Source organism: Ananas comosus, linkage group 8 (assembly GCF_001540865.1).
Source record: "Ananas comosus cultivar F153 linkage group 8, ASM154086v1, whole genome shotgun sequence".
Lineage (NCBI taxonomy): Eukaryota > Viridiplantae > Streptophyta > Magnoliopsida > Poales > Bromeliaceae > Ananas > Ananas comosus.
This window is the reverse complement of record NC_033628.1, coordinates 6172179-6199112: the sequence shown is the minus strand read 5'-3', so window position 1 is coordinate 6199112 and position 26934 is coordinate 6172179. Positions and strand designations below refer to the sequence as shown.

Sequence of the window (26934 nt, the reverse complement as noted above, 5' to 3'; positions counted from 1 at the left end):
GGTGCTTCAATTGTCATTAGTTAGGTCACTACTCCTATAAGTGTCCTAAGAGAAATATGGTTATTCAACCCAATGAAGAAGACGTAGAGGAAGTTGAACATATTGTAGATGAGATTGCTAGTGACGAGGAAGATTTAGCGCAGACATATGACGAGAACGAAAATGCCTTTTTAGAGGTTACGCGATGTCTCCTAGCTACACCTAAGTTAGATGACGATTGGAGACGCACCACAATATTTCATACTTATACAAAATACGGGGATAAAAATTGCAAAGTCATTATTGATGGAGTTAGTTGCATGAATGTGGTATTGAAATCCGCCATCGAAAGAATGAACTTGAAGCCTGAACCTCATCCTTCTCCTTACAAAGTAGCTTGGGTAGGCAAAACTTCTTTGTCCGTTACCCAAAGATGCTTAGTTCCTCTTCACTTTGCCATATATGAGGACCAAATTTGGTGCGATGTTCTTCCTATGGATGTTACACATGTCCTATTAGGCAAATCTTGAATGTACCATATGAACGTCACACACTATGGTCGACCAAACACTTCTTATTTGGTTCACAAAGGAAAGAAGGTCGTCCTAAATCCCAGCAAGCCAGCTTCTCTTAGAACCTCAAAGAATCCATCACGAATGACTAAGTGAACCCTAGAATCGAGTTCCTCCAGTGTACCTAAAGTCGAAACTCGAAACAACCAGACTTCTAAACATTTTGAATAAGAAAAGGTTTTGTAGAGAAGTAGAAATATGAGTTGCATATGCGCTAGTCACTAGAGAAATTCCGAAGTCCCCTGACACACTTGAGATACCCTTAATTCTTAGGGACCTTCTAGTCGAGTTTAGTGACTTAACACCTGAAGAGTTAGCTGATGAGCTTCCACCTTTGAGGGATATTCAACATGCCATAGACTTAATCCCGGGAGCATCATTGCCAAATCTACCCCATTATAGGATGAACCCAAAAGAACATGCACAGTTGAAGCGACAAGTTGACGAATTAGTTAGGAAGGGATTTATTCACGAGAGTATGAGTCCATATGCAGTTCCGGCACTCTTGACACCCAAAAAGGACAGGGCATGGCGTATGTGTGTGGACAGTAAAGCAATTAACAAAATTATCATTAAATACCGATTTCCCATTCCTCGACTAGATGATATGCTAGATATGATGACGGGATCCACTGTTTTTACAAAAATTGATTTGAGAAGCGGTTACCACCAAATTAGAGTTAGACCGAGGGACAAATGGAAAATTGCTTTTAAAACGGAAGAAGGTTTGTATGAGTGGTTATTAATGCCGTTTGGATTATCCAATGCCCCTAGTATATTTATGAGAGTCATGAACCAAGTCTTTAGGCCTTTTATTGGAAAGTTTTGGTTGTGTACTTTGATGATATCTTGATATATAGCGAGACAGAGCGTGAGCACTTGGAGCATGTTCAACAAAGTTTTTGAAGTTCTTCGTAAAGAGAAATTATACATTCACATGAAAAAGTGCATCTTTATGCAATCACAAGTTATTTTTCTTGGATTCGTTGTATCCTTTGAGGGAGTTTCTGCAGACCCTGAGAAAGTTAGAGCAATTAGGGATTGGCCGGAGCCTACAAATATTCACGAAGCTAGAAGTTTTCACGGTAAAGCAACCTTTTACCGTAGGTTCATTAGGTTTTAGCACCAAATTGGCCCCCATCACTAACTGCTTGAAGAAAGGAGAGTTCAAGTGGACCCAATCAGCTATGAAAGCTTTACGGAGATTAAGGAATGAATGACTGAAGCCCCACTTCTAAGACTACCTAATTTTGAGAAAGTGTTTGAGGTTGCATATGATGCATCAGGCTTAGGCGTAGGTGGAGTACTGAGCCAAGAAGGTAATCCTATAGCTTATTTTAGTGAAAAGTTAAATGAAGCCAAACAAAAGTATTCTACCTATGACAGAGAACTGTATGACGTAGTTCAAGCACTTAGACATTGGAGGCACTACCTTTTGCCTAGGGAATTCATTCTTTTTTCTAACCATCAGGCCCTTAGGTACCTAAATTCACAGAAAAAGTTAGGATTTCGGCACGCTAAATGGGTAGAGTTCCTTCAAGAATACACATTCGCTCTCAAACAACGTGCTGGTATAGAAAATAAGCCTGTAGACACACTAAGCAAGATAGTTGGCACTATTCTATCGATAGGTGTGAACGCTATAGGCTTCGAGAGAATTAAGGAAGAATATCCTAATTGCCCCGACTTTGGTGAAATTTTTGCTTCACTTGTGGAGGGTACGATCACCAGCAATGATTATGTCTTGCATGATCAATATCTTTTTCGGGGAAGTCATTTATGCATACCCCACGAATCGCTACGCGATTTTATTGTGTTGGAGTTGCATGCTGGAGGGTTGCAAGGCCAGTTCGGACGAGACAAGACCATAGGGATGGTAGAGGATAGGTTTTACTAGCCTAGCTTGAAACAGGATGTTGCAAGAATTATCAAACGGTGTGGGACATGCCAGCGAGCTAAGGGCAAGCGGCAAAATACCGGATTATATACACCCTTACCTATACCGCATTCACCTTGGCAAGACCTTAGTATGGACTTTGTTTTAGGTTTACCCAAGACCCTTAGAAAGCATGATTCAGTTATGGTTGTTGTTGATCAATTTTCTAAAATGGCACATTGTATACCATGTAGGAAACATCCGATGCCTCTCACGTTGCCCATTTATTCTTTGCTGAGATTGTAAGATTGCATAGAGTGCCCAAAACAATAGTTACCGATAGAGACGTCCGATTTGTTAGTTATTTTGGGAAAACTCTTTGAAAAATAATGAAAACAAAATTGCAGTTTTCATCTGCACACCACCCCCATACAGATGGACAAACTGAAGTTGTCAACCAAAGTTAAGGTGATTTATTAAGATGTTTAGTTGGAGAAAACATTAGAAATTGGGACACTATTCTTCCTATAGCTGAATTTGCCTACAATAGTTCCATTAACCGAACAACCGCCATGAGTTCTTTTGAAATTGTTACTGGATACAATCCACGAAAACCTATTGATTTAGCACCTTTACCTATAGGTAACCGAAGTAGTGAACATGCCGACTCTTTTACTCAACATATACGAGAATTACATAATGAAATTCAGAGACGGATAATTCTTAGTAATGAAACCTATAAGAAGTCTGCTGAATGCTGATGAACGCCGGAGTATCAAAGAATTTTAAAAAATGAGATATGGTTATGGTGAGAATTAGACCTGAAAGGCTTCCAAAATGAGCCGTTAAGAAATTGCATGCACGACGAATGGGTCCATTTAAAATTCTAAGGAAAATCGGTTATAATGGCTATTCGATGGAGCTGCCACCCGACATAGGGATTAACTCCACTTTCAATATTGAAGACCTAACAGCCTATCATGAAGATATAAATGACTCAAATTTCCCTTCATTTGATAGTCCTATTCCACCTTCACCTTGTCTTTCAAGCCCTTCTTTGCAGAAAAAGAAAGATGCAATCAAATTGATACTCAATGACCATATTGTGTCCACGAGAGATCCAGGAGATCGCACATTATTAGTCAAATGGTTACAGGCCTTATGAGAACGAGATGAGGGTCACAGAAGAAGAGCTTCAAAGGATCAACCCGGAACTTTATGAAGAATACATTAGCCACAATTCGTCGAAGCCGAATTTTTCCAAGTCGGGGAGAGTTGATGGAGAATCGGGTCCTTTTCAGACAAATACTCGTCGTCGGAACCATATTCGAAATATTTGGTTGGACGATGGACCGTTACTAGAAGCCTAACTTGAACCTGAGTTTGATTCAGATCTTGAATTGAATCTGAGTCTGATTAAGGTTCAGTGGGTTAAACATGGAAGTTTTATTGGATTAGGATTTTTTGTAGTTTATTTGGAAGTTTTAGATTAGAAGTCTATTCTTTTTTTCTGAATTGTATTTTGAATTCTGCTATGAGAATTTATTTAATTTCCTTTTAGGACTCCTAGTTGTATTCCTAGTCGCTTTAATCTATACTCTCTATAAATAAGTATCGAGTCTCTATTGTAATGCGATGCTTTCGATGAATGAAAATTTAGTTATTTGAATTCCTCGTGAATTTTCTTTGCCTTAGCGAAAGCATCGATCGAAGTGAGTACGGCTGGGGAGCGAGTGTCGTGAATTCTCTTTTCCTTTTCCTTCTCTTCACTCTTCTATTTTTATTTTATTTTAGCCGTTGAATCCATTCCAAATAAAGAGGGCCGTTGAGATCAACTTATCCGCCCGGGACCCATCCGCGGGATCCCTCCACAAACTGTACGTGGGATTTCCCCTCTCATCCGTACGCCTCATCCCTCTCTCCTTCTGTCCGTATGGGTGGAACCAGGGTGAACTTGATCAAAAAAAGAAAAAAAAAAACAAGCAGATGATCCGCCGAAGCCGTGACAACCATCCAATCGAGATTCTACTTCGTGGAAGCAAACCGTCGTCGAATCGATTGATTTCTCTTTTTTTGCGACTATTCCTAAACCCTAATTTCTATTATCATTATCCTATCATTTCGAAAACCCTAACCCTAATTTCTTTTCCACTATTTTAGAAATTCTAGCAAAGCGGCTAAGATCCGACGATCGAAAGGAATTAAAACTAACTCGTTCACGTGCATGGGATGGATCCGATCCTGCGAAAACCCTAAGGTGTGATATTTCCTAATCAATTTCTTATTTAAATCTACGAATTCTGGATTTGTCATTTATTTCTTTTAGTTTGATTTCTAAGAATCGTTCAATCCAAATTTTAATTCTCGAGATTCCTAAACCGTCCTGCATCACAATAAGGTATTTTGTTCTTTAGTTTCTACATGGGTAATTTTGTTTTTTAACATTATTATATATGTCATTTAGTTTCTTTCCTTCTCTTCATCTTTTTTTTTATTTTCTAAAACATGATTATTTGGTTACGTATGAAATGTTTACTGTGATAATATGATTTTAAAGAGTTTTCAGTGCTATTTAACAATTGTTGGAAAGTATATTAAAGAGTTTCTAGTTTATTTCAAAATTTTATGGAAATGTGCGCCTAACCTCGCTTAGGCACACACCTGCGCCTTGCTTCTTGCACCTAGGCACTAACAGCTCTTTGTACCTTAGTGCACCTTGAGCTTTTTCTAACACTGCGTCCAGCATAAAATTCATGACATTCTGGTATTAAAAACTAGTTAATATTGCAAAAAAATAAATTATCCGAGTTCTACTAAGTACAAGAAAAAGATCATTACATGCATTCTATCTCAAAGAATAAAACAATGGTCCACAGAGATTGGCCAAGAAATGCATTATTGATACGAGATAACATATAAAGGATTCTTTTAAGAAGAAAGATTTATTCAGTAAAAGACACTGAAATATATAAACTATAAAGAACATAGGCAGATCTAACCAATTCTACTAAAAAAGAGAAATATTTTTCGACAGCATAGTTGGTAAAAACAATAGCTTTCAACAAAATTATACGAATATCCTTCGCGGTAGAGACTTCTAATGTAAAGATTACATACCAAATGAGGTACTGTCCATTTTAACAATGGTTATTTTCATTGCACTTCCTAACTCCAAGTTGAGCAGAGTGTCAACATCTGCAAGCGACGGCTTCTTAGGAACATCAGACAATATTGGATCATCAAGGAGAGCAGAAAGCATGGACTGCAGTCTGGACTTCTTGGCACTGCTATTGTTGTAGCTAGCAATTTCCTCACTCTTAGAGCCCGAGTCCATCCCTGTAAAAGGGATTACTAAATATTATTAGTTGGATGACTTCCATTGAAAACTACAAAACAGAAGGGAGAGGCTGAAAACAAATCTTAAAATATCATTGAAACAAGCAATTTCTAATAATGGAAGAAAACATTAGGTTGTCAAATATACTGGTGTACATAAAAAAGAATCGTCTTACCTTCTGCAACTTTATTTCCCCAATTAATATCACCTGCAATCAATGACCCATTCAAACATCCTTATCAAGAAACCACTGAAAAAAAAAATTGATATATCTTTTGAAATGTACTTAAAAAAAAATTCCCTAAAGGGAATTGGTAAATGAATTAGACAGGACAGGTGTTCATGCACATTCCTGTGACAACAATGGGCGATGGTTATATAGTTTGCTAATACAACTAAGAAAAAGCATCAATAGACCACTAACTACTTAGGGAAAGCTCATCCAAATCACACTAGACATTCACAGTTTTGCTATCGTATGGTAGTATATAAGAGCCAGATGCAAAAGAAAAGTGGCTATAGTTTCACAAAAAAGTAATTGGTTAGTGGTTAAGACTAGTAAAAAAAATAGCAGTGAGCCTTCATTATGAGGTGGGAGCAACCCTGTTCAGTATAAACATGCCTACTTTCATTTATACTGTAAGAAGGGCAAAAGAGCATACGCTCTTGAGTTGTATTAACGAATATATATAGTACAAGAGATTGTCTTACTATAATAACAATGACTACTATAGTAAGAGTATAACTAGGATTACATACTATATAATCCTACTCTATAGAAGGCAATAATACTACTCTATAGAAGGCAATAATACACAGTATCCTAATATAGATAAAATATATCGTAACATCCCCCCGCATGCTAAGCATCCGGTGGTCGGATGCGAAGATTGAGCCGCAATATCGAAAACCGAGAGGGTGACAGGGGCTTGGTGAAAATGTCGGCAAGTTACTTGTCAGAAGGGATATGAATTAAGGCCAAATCACCAGACTGAACTTTTTCCCGCAAGAACTGATGGTCAAGCTCAATGTGCTTCGTGCGAGCATGGAGAGCAGAATTGGCCCCAAGGTAGGTGGTGCTAAGATTATCACAATAAATACTAATAGAGCACCATAAGAAAACACAAAGGTCACGAAGGAGACGACGAATCCAGACTATCTCAGCAATTGTGTAGGATACAGCACGATACTCTGCTTCAGAACTAGAACAAGAAATGGTGGGTTGTTTCTTAGCGGACCAGGAGATAAGATTTGGCCCTAGAAAAATGCAATATCCAGAAGTAGAGCGACGTGTATCCGAGCAACCAGCCCAATCAGCATCAGCGAAGGCTACAAAAGAAGGATTGTCGCAATGAGAGATAGGAAAGCAATAAGACAGCGTCCCCCGAATACAGCGCAGAATATGCTTGACCGCTTGCATGTGCAATTCACGAGGTGCATGGAGATACTGGGCAACAGATTTGACAGCATATGAAACGTCCGGTCTGGTGAAAATGAGATACTGGAGAGCACCAACTATCTGACAATAAATGTATGGATTCTCAAGAAGACGCCCCTCATGGGAAGAGAGACGAGACGTTGGCGAAAGATGAGTAGAAACGGGCTTACTGTCAAGAAAACCATGTCGCTGAAGCAGTTGATGCGCATATTTTTGTTGAGATAGATGAAGACCAGAGGGGGAGAGATGAACCTCAATACCCAAAAAATAATGCAGCAATCCGAGATCCTTCATGGCAAATTCGCGTTGTAAAGTGACGATAAGAGCATCGAGAAGAGATGAGGAACTGCCAGTGACAATAATATCATCAACATACAAAAGGAGAACAAGAGTGCCAGAGGAGGAATGACAAACAAACATCGAGGGGTCAGCAGTGCTGCCAACAAAACCAATCTCAAAAAGAAAGAAAGTGAAACGCTGAAACCAAGCCCGATGAGCTTGTTTGAGACCATATATCGCTTTGCGTAGACAGCAAACGTGACTAGGAAGCGAATGATGCACAAAGCCAGGTGGTTGTTTCATATAAACCTCCTCAGAGAGAGTGCCATGAAGAAAGGCATTCTTCACATCAAGTTGTCGGAGAGACCATCCAGAGGAGAGAGCGACCGAAAGAACAGTACGAATAGTGGTCGACTTGACAACCGAAGAAAAAGTCTCATCAAAATCAATGCCTTGTTGTTGTTTGTAACCTTGAGCCACTAGTCGAGCATTGATGTCACGCCCCGAGGCCGCCAATTTGGTCGGTTCGGGCACGCCGACAGACGCCGAACGGACAGCACCTCCCTTGTCGGCCCAAGGCTCTAATCAACAAGTATAATACAAGCAATTCAACAAGATGAATGCAATTATACAAGGTTTGCACGAGGGCAAACAACAACTATCACAAGCGAAAGCATCTATGCTATTTCACTAAACATTCAACATACAAGTCATTTGATTACATTTTAATCAAACACAAGTATTACCATTTACATTCATTCTTATCCATTCATTTACATCACATTGTCCTTTAACCAAAATAAAAGGTTTACATCATTCCTCTAATCAACATACAAAAGTTGAAGCTATATCATATAGGGTATGCCTATACTCCGAGGGCCGCTATCTACAGCGCGATACCCGTGCCTCGATCCTCCGCCGCCCCGCTCGCGCATGGATCTGCAGGGTTAGTGGTGGTGTGAGAACTAAAAGAAGTTCCCAGTGGGTTCGGCCGCCGACCGCGCCGACTCGCCCACTAGGTCAATTCAGGCATATGTAATTCAAGAAATGATAGATTACAAACCAACTAATGCAAAACTATTACAATGCCTGCAAGAAAGCTATCAACAGATAGATAATCAAATACATGATAAATATGCATGCATGTTCTTTTCCTCATTCATTTTGGCCTTTACCCAATTATCACGGGGTACACCTGGTTCACCCCAAACTCACAATCCACACATCCTGTCTACCGGGGGAGGCACTTGGCACTACCGCCCGAGGGATCTTCGCCGGGGCACTCTCCCCGTGGTGTCTACACTCCGGAGTACAACGCTTGAGGAGGAGCTACCTCCCTCAAGCCGGAACCAATGCGTGAGTACGATCCAATCCTCAATTTGAGGACGTAGCCAAACCTGTCTCAATGCACAAAGCCTCAATGCCGATGATAGGTTATTACCATATCACATTTCCACTATACCTGAGCCACAATGGTCCTGATGCCATTCTAGGTTAAACCTTGTTTAGCCGTTCTTATTCTCAGTGCCAATCTCGTCACTAATGTCAATGTCGCCATTGTTTATTATTGTCATAGTCTCTTTTTCATACATTCACATACACATAGGGTTTTTCGCAGTCTTAGTTCACATGGTTCTATATCAATTCATATGTTCTCTAGCATACAATTGAATCTCAACCAATCATATTCATCACAATACCCTATATGCATGAATGCTAACATCAATATGCTCAATAATGGTAACATAGACATAGAAGGAAATTCGGTGTTTTCCGGATAGCACCCCCCACCTTTTGGTGATGCTAAGATGCCGTAATCCAATTTTTGTGACTTTTAGACTTCTACGCCGCTTGCTGCGACGATCTGTACCAATTTAGCCTGTTTCCTCAATATCTCCGCGTACGCTCGTCAGATTGCCGAACCGAGCGCACCAACGCGTTCGTTGACCTACAAATTAGTTTAAAAAGAGATCAAACCCAAGCTTTGGCCTCAAAATTACAAAACCCTAACTTTAGGTCCCTGTACAATATCTTCTCCAAACAAGCCCCTAGCTTGCATAATCATGGAGGAAATCCTCTATAGAAGCTCCTAGATGCTTCAACTAGAAGCAAACACCAAAACCCTAACTCAAAATCATGGAAACTCACCTTAGAGTCCCAAGCTTTCCTTCAAAAGTTCTTCACAAGCTAGCCACCACCTTGGAAAGCTTCTTCTCCAAGCTTTGCTCCTCCAAATCACTCCCTTGATCCAAGCTCTAGAGAGAATGAGAGAGAGAAAGAAGGTTTTTAGAGAGAGAGAGAGAAGAGTGTTTTGGTGTAGGTGTGAGAAATGAGCCCTAGACCACAAGCCCTCTCACACTTAACCATTCACCATGTCACATTTGCATCTAAACCCCTCTCATTTCGTTATTTCCAATCAGCCCTCACTGGGCATTTTTCGCATACGGGGACCGATCTCTCCCCGCAGGAATCGGTCCCCGAGAGCAGGTTTTCCAGGACTAAGCCGCTGGGGAAAATTTTCGCTTACGGGGACCGGTCTTTCCCCGCAGGGACCGATCCCCGAGAGCACCACTCTCAAGACTTAGCCGATTTTCCACACTTTTCAGCTGGCTGCGCGTACGGGGACCGGTCTCTCCTTCAGGGACCGGTCCCCGAGAGTCCAAAATCTGGGACTTGGCCAGCTTTTCTAATTTTACTCTCTCGGGTTCCTTTACACTATACCAAGGTTTCAAAACAGTTAGAACCCATTGTAACTTGTTCCACTCTGCGTTCCGTGCGTTTCGACGGAACTCGGCACGATTTACGGGGATGCAATATGTTACATTTGAGATGCTCAAGAGAGCCATCCGCCTTCTGTTTGACTTTGTAGACCTATTTACAACCAATAAGATTGACAGAAGGAGGAGCAGGAACAAGGTCNCATTTGAGATGCTCAAGAGAGCCATCCGCCTTCTGTTTGACTTTGTAGACCTATTTACAACCAATAAGATTGACAGAAGGAGGAGCAGGAACAAGGTCCCAAGTATCATTGCTGAGTAATGCATCAAATTATTCAGCCATGGCAGCATGCCAACCTGCATCCTGAAAAGCTTCATGAAAAGTGGTAGGCTCAGTAGGAAGAGTAGAATGTGTAGAAACTAAGAAGGAAGTTGTGAGATATTGAAACTTGATGGTTTGTGGCTAACTTTGGCCAAATGGACCAAAGTGGGCAATTGAACGGTTTGGACAAATTCCATTCGGTATTCCAACAAGTTTGGAAGAGCAAAAATGAGTTCCAAAGGAGTTGGAATGGTTTTGACATCGATCGGCGCGAAGTAGAGCCGAAGAGAAGTGAAAACAGCATTCTGGAGCTGCTGTACCGGTACAACCATCGCAACTCTCGGTTTGGGGGGCTGCCAGGCCTTGTACCGGTACAAGGGGGTCTTGTACCGGTACAAGCACTGCGCANCCTGCTTCGACCTAGTGGGTAGATCGGTGGAGTCGGCGGCCGAACCCACTGGGAACTATTCGTAGTTCTCACACCCGTTGTTGCAGGCGCTAGTTCGAGGGTCCCGACCGAGCGGGAGGATCGCGGCAAGGGCTTGGCGCCCTAGTGGTACCAGTTGATAGCTTACTTTCCTACTTGCATTAGTTCACCCTGTGCTTATATTTTGAGAGCAGATGTTGTATAGGGTGAGGTTTTGGAGAGTACTTGATGTATTTACATTTTGGAAAAGATTGAAAAACAATGTATGATGGTTTAAAGAGTTTAATGCAAGTGGTATTTAAATGCTTTAAATTTCATGGTTCAAATAGTTAAGTTTCTCTCTTTTGTATACTTGTATGCTTTTACTAGTATCGCTTGCTCTCGATGGTTTTAACACTTTTTGTGTTATCGTTATTTGATTGTGTATGAAATCAAGTTGTTTTTCCTGGAGACTTGTTGTACACAATCTCGTTGGTTAGCCTTGGGCGGATAGGGGAGACTCTGTCCGTTCGGCATCACGCCTGCCGCCCTCGAAATGGACCAAATAGGTACCGTTTTCGGGTCGTGCGGTCGGGACGTGACAGAGGTAGACCCGGCAAAATTCTTAGTCATAGATCGAGTAAACATAGAGTGTGTTCGGAATGGTAAAGAAAGCTCAGCAGGCTGAGGTGAAGGTGGCCTGTCAGATGTGGAAGGCGTCAACTCAACAGGAAAAGGTGAAGCTGTAGCAGCAGTAGGTCGGAGGGTGTGTCGTCTGGTATAGACTCGGAGTTCAGGTGGACCAGCAACAGTGGCAGCATGTTCATCACTAACCTGTGTGGCATCATGATTCAAGGTGGAAGGAAAAGTCGATACAGTCTTAGACGGTGAAACAGATGCATTTGAATCAACGTCCGTAGAAAGGCGCGTGAAGGAAAAACCAGAGATGGCATCAATAGAGGAAGGACTTTCGCCCAGTAAGGGAGGATTAGAAAAAAAATGTTGAAACATTTGAAAATTTAAGGTAGTGGGGGAAGGTGAGAAAGAAAATTTAGACAAACAAGAGTAAGGAAAAACAGTTTCAACAAAAGTAACATGGCGAGAAATAAAAATTTTACGAGTGCTCGGATAGAGACAGCGAAAGCCTTTATGTTTGTCAGAAAGGCCCAAGAAAACACAAGTGATTGGGGGGAGAGCTTGTGATCTACAATATCCTGAACATCGGGATAACACAAACATCCAAAGACTCTGATAAGTTACAAGTCAGGAGAAGCACAACCATGGAGAATGTCATACAGCGACCGCCCATTTAAAACAATAAGAGACGGGAGTCGATTTACAAGAAAAACAGCAGTTTGAATGACATCAGCCCAAAAACGAGGAAACAAGCCAGCTTAAAACAATAGACTTCTAACAATGTTAAATAAATGCCTATGTTTTCTCTCAGCAATGCCATTTTGTTGATAAGTGTAAGGACAAGAAAATCGACGAATAATTCCATTTTGTGAGCAAAAACTATAAAACTTGTCATTTACAAATTCCGTACCATTGTCAGATTGAAAAATTTTTATTGAGCTGTGAAATATATTTTCAACCATCGTCTTGAACTCGAGAAATTTGTCAAAAACTTAATGTTTAAATTTTAAAATATAAAGCCAAGAAAATCTAGAATAATCGTCGATAAAAATAACATAATATTTGTATCCAGAAACCAAGGGCACAGGTGATTGCCAAACATCATAATGAACAATATGAAAAGGAAAAGCAGACTGAGATTCTGAATCATGAAATGAAAGTTTAACATATTTTCCCATATTACAAGCATTGCAGACAGATAATTTCAGTGCAGAATCATAAACAATTTTATTGTTTTTAATAAATGTAGAAAGAACAGGAAAACTAGGATGGCCTAACCATCTATGCCAGACATCTCTACTAAACCTAGATGCAACAAGAGCTAGTTGTTGCTTATTCCCTACACTTGCAAGTTTAGAAAAAATTGGATAAAGTGATGTTCCCGAGCTAAGACATCGAAGAAGCTCCTTCCCTGTTTCCTTGTCCTTCACAAAAAAACCAGTAGAGTCAAATTCAAAAGGAGAATTATTATCTTGACAGAATTTACGCACTGAAAGTAAATTTCTCTTAATAGCAGGAACAACAAGAACATTTTTAAGAGCAAAAGAGTTAGAAGATGTATTCAATTGAGTTTCACCTGAGTAATATCAAGTAAATTTCCATTACCAACAAGAATTTTTTCATGCCCACTATAAGGTTTAGAAGATGAGAGAATACCAGAGTTTGCGATCATATGATTTGATGCTCCAGTTTCCGGATACCAGACCTCCTCATCGGGTTCGTGAAGGTTCATAGCAATAAAGGTCTTAGGAACTTCATCGGCAACGAAAGAATGATTGAAGCGTTGTCTGCACTGAAGAGCAGAATGATTGAACTTTCCACATATCTGACATTGTATGCCAGACTTCGAAATGTACGGTTGTTGATTTGGAGTGTAAGATTATTGAGGATAATTGGGTTGAAACTGTGGGTAGATTCCAGGAGATCCACGACCAGAGTAGTGTCTACCACGCTGTCCTCGGCCTCCACGATATCTACCTCCAAGGCCTCCACGATTACCACGTCCACGATTGGCATAAAGAGCTTCACCGTCAATAGTGGGAATAGCAGAGGACGTAGTCACACTAGTACGACGCTGGACTTTTGTTTCTTCTTGCATCAAGAGTAAACGAAGTTGTTCAAAAGTTGGCTTATTTCTGTGTGTGTTTAGAGCACTAACAAAACATCGATATTCCTTTGGTAACCCTAGAAGAACAGTCGTGACCAAATTATGGTCTAACTTGATTTCACCAACCGCCTAAAGAACATCACCAATCGTCTTGATCTTTTGCATGTAATCACTCATGCTCATTGAGCCTTTCTTGATGCTCCGCAATTCAGACTTTAGAGAAAAAGCCGTGGAAGCAGCCTTATCAAGAAAATATGCCTCAATAATTCTCCAAGTATCATATGCAATTTTAGGTGAGCTAGAAATAACCATTTGTAATATGCTAAGAGATAAAGTGGCATTAATCCATGAAAGTATAGTAGTATCGTCCTTTTTCCAACTTAGATATTCAGGATTTATAACCACCTTCTTATCAGCAGTATCGATAGTCTGAGAAGGCACAACACTAGTTCCGTCCACATGTATTGTAACACCAAAACTTTCTAGAACATTAAGAAAGACTTGTTTCCACACAAGATATGTGGAATCGGTGAGTTTTAGTGGTATGAGAGTTTTCATATTAACAATTGGCAAATTTGAGGTAGAAGAAGATATGTTTACCACCTTAAGAGAAGGATCCACCACTAGATATGAAAGAAAGATAAATCGGAATGTAGCGGATGAGAATAAAAAAGAACCTGATTTCTACCACAAGAGAGGAACCACTTATCACCAAATAAGATCAACCGCACCAAGGAAAGAACCGAGCGATACGAGCAACCAGCAGTAGGATAGTCCGAACAGCACCAGAGGAGCAAAGAGGAATCACAAAAAGGCTGAAAATACTGTAGTAGAGGCACTGCAGCACTACCGAACTGTAGCACCGGTACTGTAGCATCAGTACTGTAGTGCCAGGTACTGTAACAGTACTGTAGTGATAGTACTGTAGCAGTACCAGGGAGATAGAACACCAAAAGAAAAGACACCTATGAAAAAAAGTGAGACTTATGGTGGATGGTGGCTATAGATCGATATCCCCACATTAGGGTTCCCGCTCTAATACGATGTAAGAAGGGCAAAAGAGCATACCCTCTTGAGTTGTATTAACGAATATATATAGTACAAGAGATTGTCTTACTATAGTAACAATGGCTACTATAGTAAAAGTATAACTAGGATTACATACTATATAATCAAACTCTATAGAAAGCAATAATACTACTCTATAGAAGGCAATAATACAGAGTATCCTAATATAGATAAAATATATCGTAACATATACAATAATAATGTCATGGCTACTTCCATTTATATTTATATAACTATTAATTGGCAACCTTTTAAAGCCCTCCACGGGTTTGGAGGGGCCTGTGGGCCCCACCTTTTTTTTTTCTCTCTCACTCTCTCTCACACACTTTACACATTTTCTTTTTTTATTTTTTCACTTTATTTATATTTATTTATTTATAATTTTTTTATTTATTTATATTTATATTAATATTAATTTAATAAATACACTAATTTGGAACCCAAAAAATCTCTTATTTTGGGGGTTGTGGGGCCCACATCAATTTTTTTAAAGATTAATTATGCATTGGACCCCAATCTTTCCACGCTTTTTTATTTTGGTCCCTAATCCCTAAACTTTTCATGTTTTTCACTTTAGTTCCCAAACAATTTTTTAAGGATTAATTTATATATTAATAGAATATTTGGTAGTTGAATCTTTTTACAGTGTAAAAAATATCTATTTTGATTTCGAATGCCTTTTAATTAGTCTTTTTTTTGCTTCTGATAATTACCTTGTAACACACTGAATTTCTGCAAATTGCACAGTTCTAGTGTAAGATTAGTATTTTAATCTATTCGGGATGTTTGAGGGTTACCTGTATGGTACTTGCCTGTTCCGAAACTTATTAGACACGAGAACAGGCTTTCGGCATCAAAATCTGCAAACTGCAGATTTTAGAGCTAGAGTACCGGTACGACATCGGCCGAGTATTGGTACGCTGCAGTCTAGACGCTTGACCGAGGCTCGGGTTGAGCAGAATTTTGTGCTGGGTACCGGTACTCCTTCCCGCTTACCGGTACGCAGTGCAGAAAACTACTGTGCGTGCAGGATGTAATTTCTGCTTGTTGGAGGGCTTATGGGGATATTGTTACCACGTGTTTATATACCCCTTCACCCCCCTTTCTTCCTCAGTTGGCTAAGGCTTGAGAGAGAAATAGAGGTGGGTTTTGCTCTTCTTTTCTCTAGATTTTCTCCTCTAAACTCTTGTATTTTTTAAGATTGATCTCTTTTTCTTCCTCTCCACCATGGTTGCTTGCCTTTTGGAGCTTAGAGTGGATAAAAGGAGCTTGTAGATGGTTCAAACTTCAACCCTAGCACATGATGGCTCAAGTTGAAGCTTGCTTTGAGGTTAGAAACCTTCTCTTAACCTCTATTAAAGAGATTTGCTTGAGATCTGGGATAAAACCTAGTTTTTGGAAAACTAGGGTTTATTTTATGGTTTTTCTATTATGAGCTTTTGGGATGGGATTGATGAGTGTGGAACACTCTTGTAGGTTGGATTTGAAGCTTGGTAGCTTCGATTTGGGCTTTGATCAAGTTCTTCTTGACCTAAGGTATTTTACACTTTTTGCATGTGTAATTTTCGAAGATTTTTGAAGTAATTTTTTGGAAGCTTTTAACCCTTTAGAATTTTTCTTAGAGTGCTAGAAATTTGGTGGACAACTTCGTTCGGACGAACGAAAGCGTTCGGATGTGATCCAGTGGGTTTGACCTCACCGAAATGGGTGAACTCCCTCTATATCTCCTATGATGTTATAGGACTTAATTAGTGCATAATCATGATATTTATGCCATGATAGAATTTTAGGGTGCTTGAAAATATACATGTTATGTATAACATTTTGGTATGCTCATGTAGTAGAGAACAATTGATGAAATCACGCATGTTGTACCTATAAAATTATAGTACGATGACATGTTCCTTTTGGTGCATTGTAGGAATGCATGATAGAGATGAATTCTAGGTCACTTGAGACTCTAGAGGACTAATGGAACTAGTGGACTTAGTGGACTTTGCAGCTAATTTACTTGCTAGATAAAGATGAGCATGATGTACGACATGTTAACCATTTGAAATAGAGCCATAAATATTATACTTAGTTTAGATGAACAACTAAGTTAACCGGGTAACATTATGTTGACCCTTGAGTTGATAAATGAGATTCCGTGTTTTAGACACGATGATTGATGTAGTTCAAATACTTGACATCCATATGATATGTAAGACGGTTGATATACTCTCTGTAATAAAGCATGTTGTAGTACATGTTGCATGAGTAAAAGAAAGTTATTCATTTGCATGATAATGTTATACTCTATGTAGAGAAGGCTCATGTAGTGAGGTACATATATATACTTGTAAATACTATGATTTGCTCGTCCTATGAGTTGATAGATAAAACCTTATGCTATAGGCATGTAGGAATTTCATTAGTTGGAATATGCAAATGACATGTAAATGACAAAGTACATACTTGAGTAGTTTAATGGGAACTAAACATTTGCATGGCTATGTATGTGTATATATACTCCATGAAGTGGAGGCATCATGTAGAAAGGCATGTGCATGACATATACTATGACTTGATAGATACCCGTGGGGTTTAATGATTATGACATTGGAAAACTATTCCTTTTGCATTATAGTGGAAATATCCTAGGTTGGCATACGGGTGAAGCCCGTTAGGTTCTTGAATGAGTCATAGAATCACCCTTAATAGAATGAATGAGACGGGAACATTAATGTCATAAAGTGGCATTTGACTTAGTAAACGGTTTAACCTTTACACTATGACATAGAAATGGACATTGGGTCGTTTGTGCTTATTCCATGTTTTAAACATGATGACCATGGACTCGAGATGGATGATTACGCTTGCTTGCCATTATGCTCATTCGCACAAGCTTGTGAGGGTCGCTCCCCACAAGCAGGCACTCCTGAGTTAGCCTACGCAACACAAGCTCACCCGTGCTGGATTGGGCGCCGAAATAGGATGCCGTGGGGGAGGCTCATTCCTAGAGTGGGAATGTTGACTACTACGGGGCCATTAGGCACGGCGCAAGCCGGACTACACTTGTATAGGTCCAGATGGATTGACTATGATACTTAAAAGTTAATTAAACTTGACATAGTAGATGGACATACTAGTAGGTCATTCATTTTGTGACACTAGTTGATATATTCATAGTAGTGGGACATTCATATGGATCATTGTTTGTATTGACAATCTTAGTTGTAGGCTTGCAGCAAACTTATATTTATGTTGAATAGTATGGAATTGTAGCTACATGATGACAATAGTTAGTGGAAATTCATGAAAGATTTACTCAACCTGTGGCATGTAGCTTAATGACGGAAAAGCATATATGATATCTTATATAAGTGTTTGTGCATGTGATAGTATAGAATTCGCATACATGCTAAATGACATTTCATATAGAGTCATGATATAGTTGAGATTGGTCTAATATCTGTTGCATTTACATTTCATACTTCCTATATCATATCTATGCCTCAGTTGACCTAGTGGTGTATTTCGCCACTCTCGGCGGCTTACCCACTGAGAACTATTATTTAATAGTTCTCACCCCCATTGGTTTGTTGTTTTTGTTTTAGAGCCTTCCGCAGCGGGAAATGCTAGGGATCGTGGCAAGGGAGGCAACGAATAGCTAGAGCCTCACGATGTTGCGATAGATGAACCCATGAGATTACTTATTTGGCTTAGTTTAGTGGATTCTATTGTACTCTACGTGAGATTCTTTATATTCATATTGTACCCTTGGTTAGAATTGTTGTAATCTTGAGGTTTTAGTTCCAAAATTTTGTATCTAGCTGTTGTATATTCTCGCTCTGATTACCATATTTAGGATGGATTTTTCTATTACTCTATATGACTGTTGTAGACGCCTTGTGCACATTGTGGTTTTTGGTGTGTACGGCGGGTTTGGGCACGCGCCCGGCGGGCTTTCGCTGCAACCCGGGGCGTGACATACCTACTGATTTCTTCACTAATTTAAAATTTAGGAATCAAATACTTTATTAGTTGTATGTGTAACGATAAAAGTCAAAGAGGGTACAATGAAGACGTTGCCGCCAAGAATACCAAAGATAGTACTTTCACTCCACTTAATTTTTTTTTTTTATAAATTCTACCTTAATGATGATAGAAAAATATTATTTATCTTTCTTAATACTATAATGAACTTTTGTTTTATTTTAAACTGATTTATTCATTTTACTTATTAGATTTAAATACTTTTAGAAAGAAATATACTTTAATTTTATTCTTTAATTTATTCTTTAATTTTTAATTATTTAATACTGAGATAAATAATATCTAAAAATATTAATGCATAATAGAAAAAAAAAATAACATTAATAACTATAATAATTTACTATTATATTATCTTCCCGCCGCATCGCGCGGGGCACTTAACTAGTTATAAACTAATTGGGCAAGTTTGGAGCATGGGATTGGATTGGATAGGATGACAAGTACAAGATTCGATTTGATAAGATTGGATATATACAATTCGGTTCCAATCTTGCATTTGGTGCAACACTGGATTAGTAAAGAATTGGATAAGTTAATTTTACTCCCATGTTTGGTGTACGAAAGAAAGTATGGATTGGGCTATTCTTTATGAACTCTTCCTCCTAACCCCCCGTGCCCCACCACCGCTAACCCTCACTCCCTATCTCTATAACACCCCATAGCTCCCCCTCCTCCTAGTCTCTCTCATCCCATTAATCTATTTAATAAAAAAAATAATCTCACAACATTAATCATGCTTACAAGTTAAATAATTAACAATTGCATACAAATAAACAGACACAAAATGACTAAACAATAATAAATTAACAGGAAGAAGCTTACTAAAACAATAATAAATTACCAAAAAGAAGCTTACCTAAAAAGGACAAGTATGATAAGATTAGTGTATAACAGTCAACAAACTGAGAGTTATAAATAGGGGAAAAAACAACAAATAGCCAAATTAACAAAAAAACTAATAAAAATTCAACATATTATGCTACTTCAAACTAACCCAGATTTATTCAAATTAGCAAAACTTACTATAATCATTTCATAATAACATGATGAAGTCTTCCAACCAACAAATAAGAAAGATTAAATTGCAACAGTCTGACTATTTACAAGACTATAACAAAAAGCTCGAGCCAATTATCATACCACTTTCCACCTAAGCTAGTTCACAAATATAACAACCTCCTAAACCAAGAAATCTGAAAATGAACCTGCATGAAAAATTCAACAATCTTAGAGAAGAAAATACAAACAACAAAGAAAACCCAAATCAGATTATAATACCAAGAAAATGTTGAGTTCATAGTAAGATTTTAATATTACAAAATTTGGCTATGAAAGCCCAGCCCTGCAGGACTCCCTCTTGTGGAAGTGGCTATAGTTAGAAGTTTGTGCATCCAAAATTTTCCAACTCCTGATCTCACCACACCCTCCCCACAAAATCTCACCTTCATCACCTTAAATCACACCATATTTTTCCCTGCTTTCCACTCTACTTAAATATATAATAGGACTCAATTGCAATTGATCCTTGAGCTATCGCTTGGCCTCATTCCAAATCCTATTCCAATGGGCAATGGTGAAAAGAATAACCAAGAAGTCCATATCTACAATGCTTTTTCTTTGCCCAATTAGACAAAAAATTAGCATTCAGACTTGTCATAATTTTCCTCATTCCTTACCCCACATATTAGCAGTATCAGAACTCCTTTGAGAGATTGATCAAATTAATGAGTTAAAAAGAGACAATTACTATCTAATGGATAATTTTTATCAGCAATGATTAACATACTAAAAATATGAGCAAGCTCTAATATTCTTCAAAGGCCGTTGTGCACCATCTGTTGAATTTGGTGTTTCCAAAATGGTTTTCAGGTTTCATAAGGCCATCAATTAATTACAAAAGACCAGTAGGCTAAGTTATGATGTATAATGAGGCACAAAGGTTTTAATTATCTGAATCAGAATTGCTCCAATAATTCTCAAATTTAACAGTGGCCTTACCCAAGTACTCAACTAGCAATCCCAATCTCCCAGATTTGAAGTTTACTAAATCAGCCTCTGATACAAAATACAATGTGTTTACACTAAAACAGCACACATTTGTTAAAATGAGTACAGATCAGTAATCTATAGTTCTTTTCTCAGAGTAGAACTAAACCCTTTTTACAACAATAGAGAGACTTTTGAATCAAGTAAGCATTCACATCAAATGGACAAAAAAGAAGTTTAGAAGAATAATGCTATAAAAATATATAGAGAGAGCTAGGCTACTATTACTACGCTTTCAAAAGTACGAAGATCTCCGCATTTGTAAGTTGTTTTCGATGTTGGGACATCTGATTCGACGATCGATTCCACTACAGTGTTGGAACTATCTAGAAAATAAATTTCATAATTTTTTTACTTTTTTTGCCTAGTGAACGAGTAGCCTCAAAATGAACGGCTGAAAATAAAAATCCATAAAAAATAGTGAGAAAAGACTTAAATTTCAAATCAAAAATACTGACTTGCTCTCAATGGTAAGTAGAATTTTCTGTTAAAATTTCACCTAATTTGGATTGTTCTATACCATTGAACTCACAAATGTACCACATCAGCCATTACAATAGTCATTTTTTAAACCTTTTGATCCTTCGGTAAATTATGTTGAAAAATTATGAAATTTGGTTTCTAAATAGTTCTAATAACGTAGATCATGTCTAACCGAGCCGATAGTCAAATCGGATCTTCCATTGCTGAAAACAACTTACAAACACGAAGGCCTTCGTACATTCATGTTACTAAACAAAATATATTACCAACTTTACATCAAAATATTACTTACAATTTAGACCACTTAATTGCAATTGCTATTGCTATTGACAAGAGAAATAGATATACACTACTGCAGGGACCCAGGCGATGCGGTGGGTAGATAATATAATCAAAATTTTAAAATTTTAAAAAATTAAATTATAATTAGAAACTTATATTGAATTTTTTTTCTAAATTATAAAATTTTGACTGAAAAATATGTAGTCCCAAAGTAGCACTATTCTTCAATAATTATAGTTAGAAACTTAAATGCAAATTTTACCAAATTCTAAAGTTTACACTTAGAAGATTTAGTTGAGTTTAGATAAATATATTTTTATCATTCTTTTTGCAAGAACAAAAAATAATATTTTTCTTCCATCTCGATTTGAATATTTTTAAGACATAAATATTATTGAGGTAGTAGATGCATTAAAAATTTATTTTTTAAAAAATTTAAATTTAAAATATATATGAAAAAAAATGAAGCATAATTAGTAGGAAAAGAATAATAGCAATAGAAAAAAAAAGAAGTTGCAACAGAAGAACCAGAAGCAATATCATTAGAAATAGAAAAGTAATTTTTAATTAGAAATATTAAATAGTTCATATAGTTAGATTTTCATCTCTTTTTGCAAGAAAAAAAACATATATTTTCTTCTCTCCAATCCAGTTATTTTTACGACATAAATATCCACAACAGTTGCCTAGACCATCAAAGTTGCTTTCGTATAGATGTAAAGAAAAAGTAATGCAAGAAAAGAAAAAAAAAAGAACACACTTAAATTTACGTGGTTCGGCCATTGGCCTACGTCCACGGACGAAGACAGAGCAAATAATTTTATTAATATCAAAAGTGGAATACAAAATTATCTATGAAAAGACAAAAGTTTTAATTAGATCCGAAGCGTTTAAAATATGCGACCGTACAATGAACTCCCAAGACTCTCTCCCACGCAGCATGCACTGTGTATTGACCACCAACACTTCTTCTCACTTGCATTGACTTAATTAATTAGAGCATGACAAAATTAGAGCTTCGGCAGCATTAAAGTGGCCGTACTTTGCATAATATATTATGCATAGCTTACAACATAGATATAGAAGTAGAAAAAGCAACAGAAATAGCAGCAGCAATAGCAACAGCAACACCTCAAAATGGGAGAAGCAGCACAAAGATGCACTGGTGATAAGCCATAAAGGTAGAAAACTTAAATCAAAACTTAATCTAAAAAAGAAAAAAAATCTAAGAAGAATTATTTTTATTCAAAAATTTGTACTCATTAGAAGCAGAAAAACAAAATCCAAAAAAGTATATGAGAAATATTTGTAATAAAGTAAAATAGCAATACATAAGAAGAAGAAGAAACAAAATCAACAGAACAGGTAAGAAGAGAATTAAGCAGCATACGCAAGAAGAAGAAGCAGCAAATTTGATTTCAAAAGTAAGAAAAAAAGAAACAAATCTCTGGGATAAAGCAAAGAAGAAGTCAAGCTTAAACTTTAAAGTTTAAAGTAGAAGAATTAGTTGAACTCAGATAGTTGCATTTTCATCATTGTTTATTTTTTAGGACAAATATTCGCAAGAGTTGCCATTAAGTCATCAAACTTGCTTTAGTATTGAATTTCCTACCATAAGTCAGGCAACGGCAAACAAAATGACAATGTACTTAGTACTGGAAGCATATGATATGCCTTGGATACAACAAAGGAAAGGTCAAGGAAGGAATAGGAAATGGTTATGGAAATTGTTTCGGCTATCCAAAAGCAATGTTTAAAGTGCCACCCCGTGTCGTACGGCACGGGGCAGCACGTACCGTGCCCCCTGTACAACCGTACAGGGGGAGTCTCGCACGCCCCCCAGTCTCACGGCTCGCAGATGCGTGCTACGTGAGACAAAGCGGCACGCTGGTGCGTGCCGCGGGCACGAACCGACATGCCGCCCTTTTTTTTGGCTTTTTGGCTTTTTCTTTTTTTTTTTTCTTTTGCAAATCAAAGATCTACTTGTTAGGTAAGTCAAAAAAATTATAATTTATTTTTTTGTTTATCAATATACAAGAAAATTTTAAATTTACATATCCAATCCATACCATGGGGGGGCGAAACCCCCCGCACCCCCCTCGAATGTCAGTGGTGCGCTCCGGGCTCAGGTAGCCCGAGCCCTTTGTTTCTGCCACAGATATCCTTTTTTTTCTTCATAAATTATTTTATCAAAATTTGTCGCACCGCGAAATTTTTTGCAAATTAGGGGAACAAAATTGAACTCAATAATCAAATTTTGAGGCACATCGAATATAAAAATTTAATTTTTGCATTAAAAGATCGAAAATATTAATAAAATTAAAAGCTAAATTAAATCAATTGATACTTAAATTTATTTAATTTATTTGTCATATAATTTATTGCTTAAGTTTTTTGATAGATAGACTAATTTTTTGAAAAAATTAATTAAGAAATAATTTTTTCAAATTATTGTAAAAAAAAATTTTGTATTTCATAAAAGAAAGACTGTAATATGGTCAAAACAAAAAAAAGAAAGATGTTTTTCCATTTTAAAAATTTTAACCTGTAAAACTTTTTTATTCTGCATCAGGTATAGTTGTACTTTATATACAAAAAAGCTTAAAAATATGTTAATTGATGAATAGAGTAAACTATACATAGTAAATATTCATAATTATTTGATTAAATTTTTCAAAATAACATTATAAAAGCTTATTGGGGCAAAAAAAAATTACAATAAGTACGGAGCCAAAGCGTGTCAATAGGAAGTCATGCGTATTCATTGGCACGCAAGCGTATCATGTGTCGGCACGCAAGCATGTCGGTCCGTACCGTGCCGGGCAGACAGCGGCACGTTCCCGTGCCACGGCACTTTAAACCTTGATCCAAAACATATCTTGCAACATTGAGATTGCTGAATTGGAGGGAATTGATATGGCATGGATAATGTTTTTGTTTATAGCAAAACACGTGTCTTTTTTCCGTGCAACCAGTAGTTTGTTTCGTTCATAAATAGGTGCAAGAGTTGCCATCATGCCATCCAACTTGCTCTATTTGTAATTTTGTATCATCATTGCTCATTCTTACTAATTATTGTAAGTAAAAGTAGCTGCATATGCAGAAGAAGAAGCGGCAGGAAGTTGAATTCAAGGTTTACAATTACATGAAATCAAAACTTAAGTATTTAAGAAAATAACCTAAGAAGAATACATTTATTAAAAAAAAATTACGCATCAGAAGCAGAAAAACAAAAACAAGAAGAATATATAACAAATATTTGTAATAAGTAAAATAGCAATACATAAGAAGAAGAAGCAAAGTCAGCAGAATAGGTAAGAAGAGAACAAGTAGCATATGTAAGAAGAAGAAGAAGGAGAAGCAGCAGCTAATTTGATATCGAAAGTAAGAATATGAAAGAAAAAAAAAAAAAAACTCAGGGCCAAAGCAAAGAAGAACTCAAACTTAAGCTTTAAGCTTTAAATTAGAAGAATTAGGTGAGCGCAGATAGTTATATTTTCATCATTGTTTATAATTTTCTTCATCCCTCCCAATCTGATTATTTTTTAAGACATAAATAATTGCAAGAGTTGCCATTAGGCTATCAACTTGCTTTAATATTGAATTTCCTATCATCATTGCTACAGATGCAACCTGAATCCAGCACAGGAGAGCCGGTGAGGGAAGAGAGCGTGACAACATATCGTGCATAGAGGTGAGCTTCGATCTGACGATTCGGTTCAAAGAAGGAGAAGATAAAGGAATCAGTTTTCCCCATTTTTAATAAATCAGCTTATCTAGTTCTAGTCATAAATAGAGCCTACAAATATACAGTGTAATAAGGGCTTGATCAATAATGAATGAAATAAGACACCTTTCTCCAATATCTATTTTCTCCCCTTCTCCCTCTTTCCTTCTACTATCATTCTAGGGGGTTCGATTCCCTCGAACAGATTGGCGACTATCTTTCTAGGGGGTTCGATTCCCTCGAACAGATTGGCGACTATCTTTCTAGGGGGTTCGATTCCCTCGAACAGATTGGCGATGCCCCCTAATAAGTGAATCAAAGAGAACCAAACATCTAAGAGAGAAAAGAAGAATTAGAAAAAGCAAAAAAAAAACCTTCGAGCGATGGAGGCCGGCCTTAAGCTCGCGAGCTTGGCACTCGTAATGTTCCACGTCGGCCTCGGCACCAGTGGGCGTAGCACTGCCGGCTCCCTGGGGCGGCGACTGAGGAAGATAGAGGAGAGGAGAGGGGCGACGAAGGGAAGCGGGGAGGGGCGGAGGGGGTGGTGGCAGAGGCAGGTGAGGTAGGCGCGCGTCGGCGCGAGGTCGGGGAGGGAGGCGAGGTGGCGGGCGAGGGAGGAGAGGAGAGGAGAGGGGAGGGGAGGGGAGAGGAGGAGCGCGCAGAGAGTGGGGAGAATTTATTTTATAAATAGGTTTCTCGAAAATTTTATTTATAAAAGTAGACCGTCTTAAAAATTTATTATAAAAATAACCTTCAAATAGGCTAGGTCAGCATGTGGATTTTATAATGCATATATACAGTGAATGATTCACCGCATTCATATAGCGGTGAACCATTCACCGCATTTGTGGGTCTAGATCCGCAAAGCGGTAAAACGAATGATGCGGTACTAAATGGTTTACCGCATTCATAATGCGGTTAACTATTTATCGCATTTAAAGGCGGTGAATGGTTCACCGCATATAAATACGATAAATGGATTACCGCATTTATATGCGGTAAACCATTCACTGCCTTTAGTCAATATACCCTAATCCCGCCCGAACCCTTTTTCTTTCTCCCTCACTGGCCCCGCCCGAGCTCTCTCTATCTCCCACACTATATCCCTCACTCTTACTCACTCCTCTCTGTCTCCCTCAATCCGACCCAACGAGTTCGACGCCGACGCCGCCATCACTGTCGCCGTCGCCACCGCCGACGCCGGCGCCGACCTGTGGTGCTGCTGTCGTGCCCTCTCTCCTAAGCATTGCTTCTACATTGTTCCATTAGGTTAGTTATTTTGACATTGCTTCATTAGGTTAGTTATTTTGACATTGTTCCATTAGGTTAGTTCTATATTTTTTCTCCTAAGTAGAGTTGATTCCTCAACTTTTCCTCAACTTTGACATTGATTCCTCAATTTTGACATTGAAAAAGTTGTAGTTATTTTGACATTGTTCCATTAGGTTAGTTCTACATTGCTTCATTAGGTTAGTTTAACGATATTTAAAACATTATCAGATTTAAACACTCAATTTGTTTTTTATTAACTATTAATTAACTTAGTTATATTTATTTAAAAATTTAAAAATAATTAAAATTATTAAATTTGATAATATTATTAATAAATGAGATAAAATCT

General features: G+C 37.9%; 2 protein-coding genes across 11 annotated transcripts in view; both read right to left on the bottom strand.

Moving 5' to 3' along the window:
* The window catches only part of LOC109714419 (U11/U12 small nuclear ribonucleoprotein 25 kDa protein), a 61438-nt gene extending 35496 nt beyond the window's left edge, over positions 1–25942 (bottom strand). For 6 of the 10 annotated variants that reach the window (XR_002217374.1, XM_020239031.1, XM_020239039.1 and 3 more), the window contains exons 1-4: positions 25688–25942; positions 19916–19980; positions 5940–5972; positions 5545–5763 (exon numbers count right to left, since the gene is read on the bottom strand). Coding sequence is in view for 9 of the 10 variants with exons in the window: in XM_020239031.1 (XP_020094620.1) it covers positions 5545–5761 (217 nt within the window). In the remaining variant the exon portion in view is untranslated. Of the gene's footprint in view, positions 1–5544; positions 5764–5939; positions 6015–19915; positions 19981–25687 lie in introns of all 10 variants that reach the window. The other 4 variants (XM_020239036.1, XM_020239034.1, XM_020239032.1 and 1 more) reach the window with 4 other exon arrangements.
* On the bottom strand, positions 6714–7622 carry LOC109714134 (uncharacterized mitochondrial protein AtMg00810-like). Its single transcript, XM_020238580.1, has one exon. It carries the CDS (start codon positions 7620–7622, stop codon positions 6714–6716), a length of 909 nt encoding a protein of 302 aa, XP_020094169.1.

What these genes read in the sequence shown, in the direction of transcription:
- LOC109714134 (XM_020238580.1), bottom strand. Translation starts at nt 7,622, where the DNA reads ATGTTTGTTTGTCATTCCTCCTCTGGCACTCTTGTTCTCCTTTTGTAT.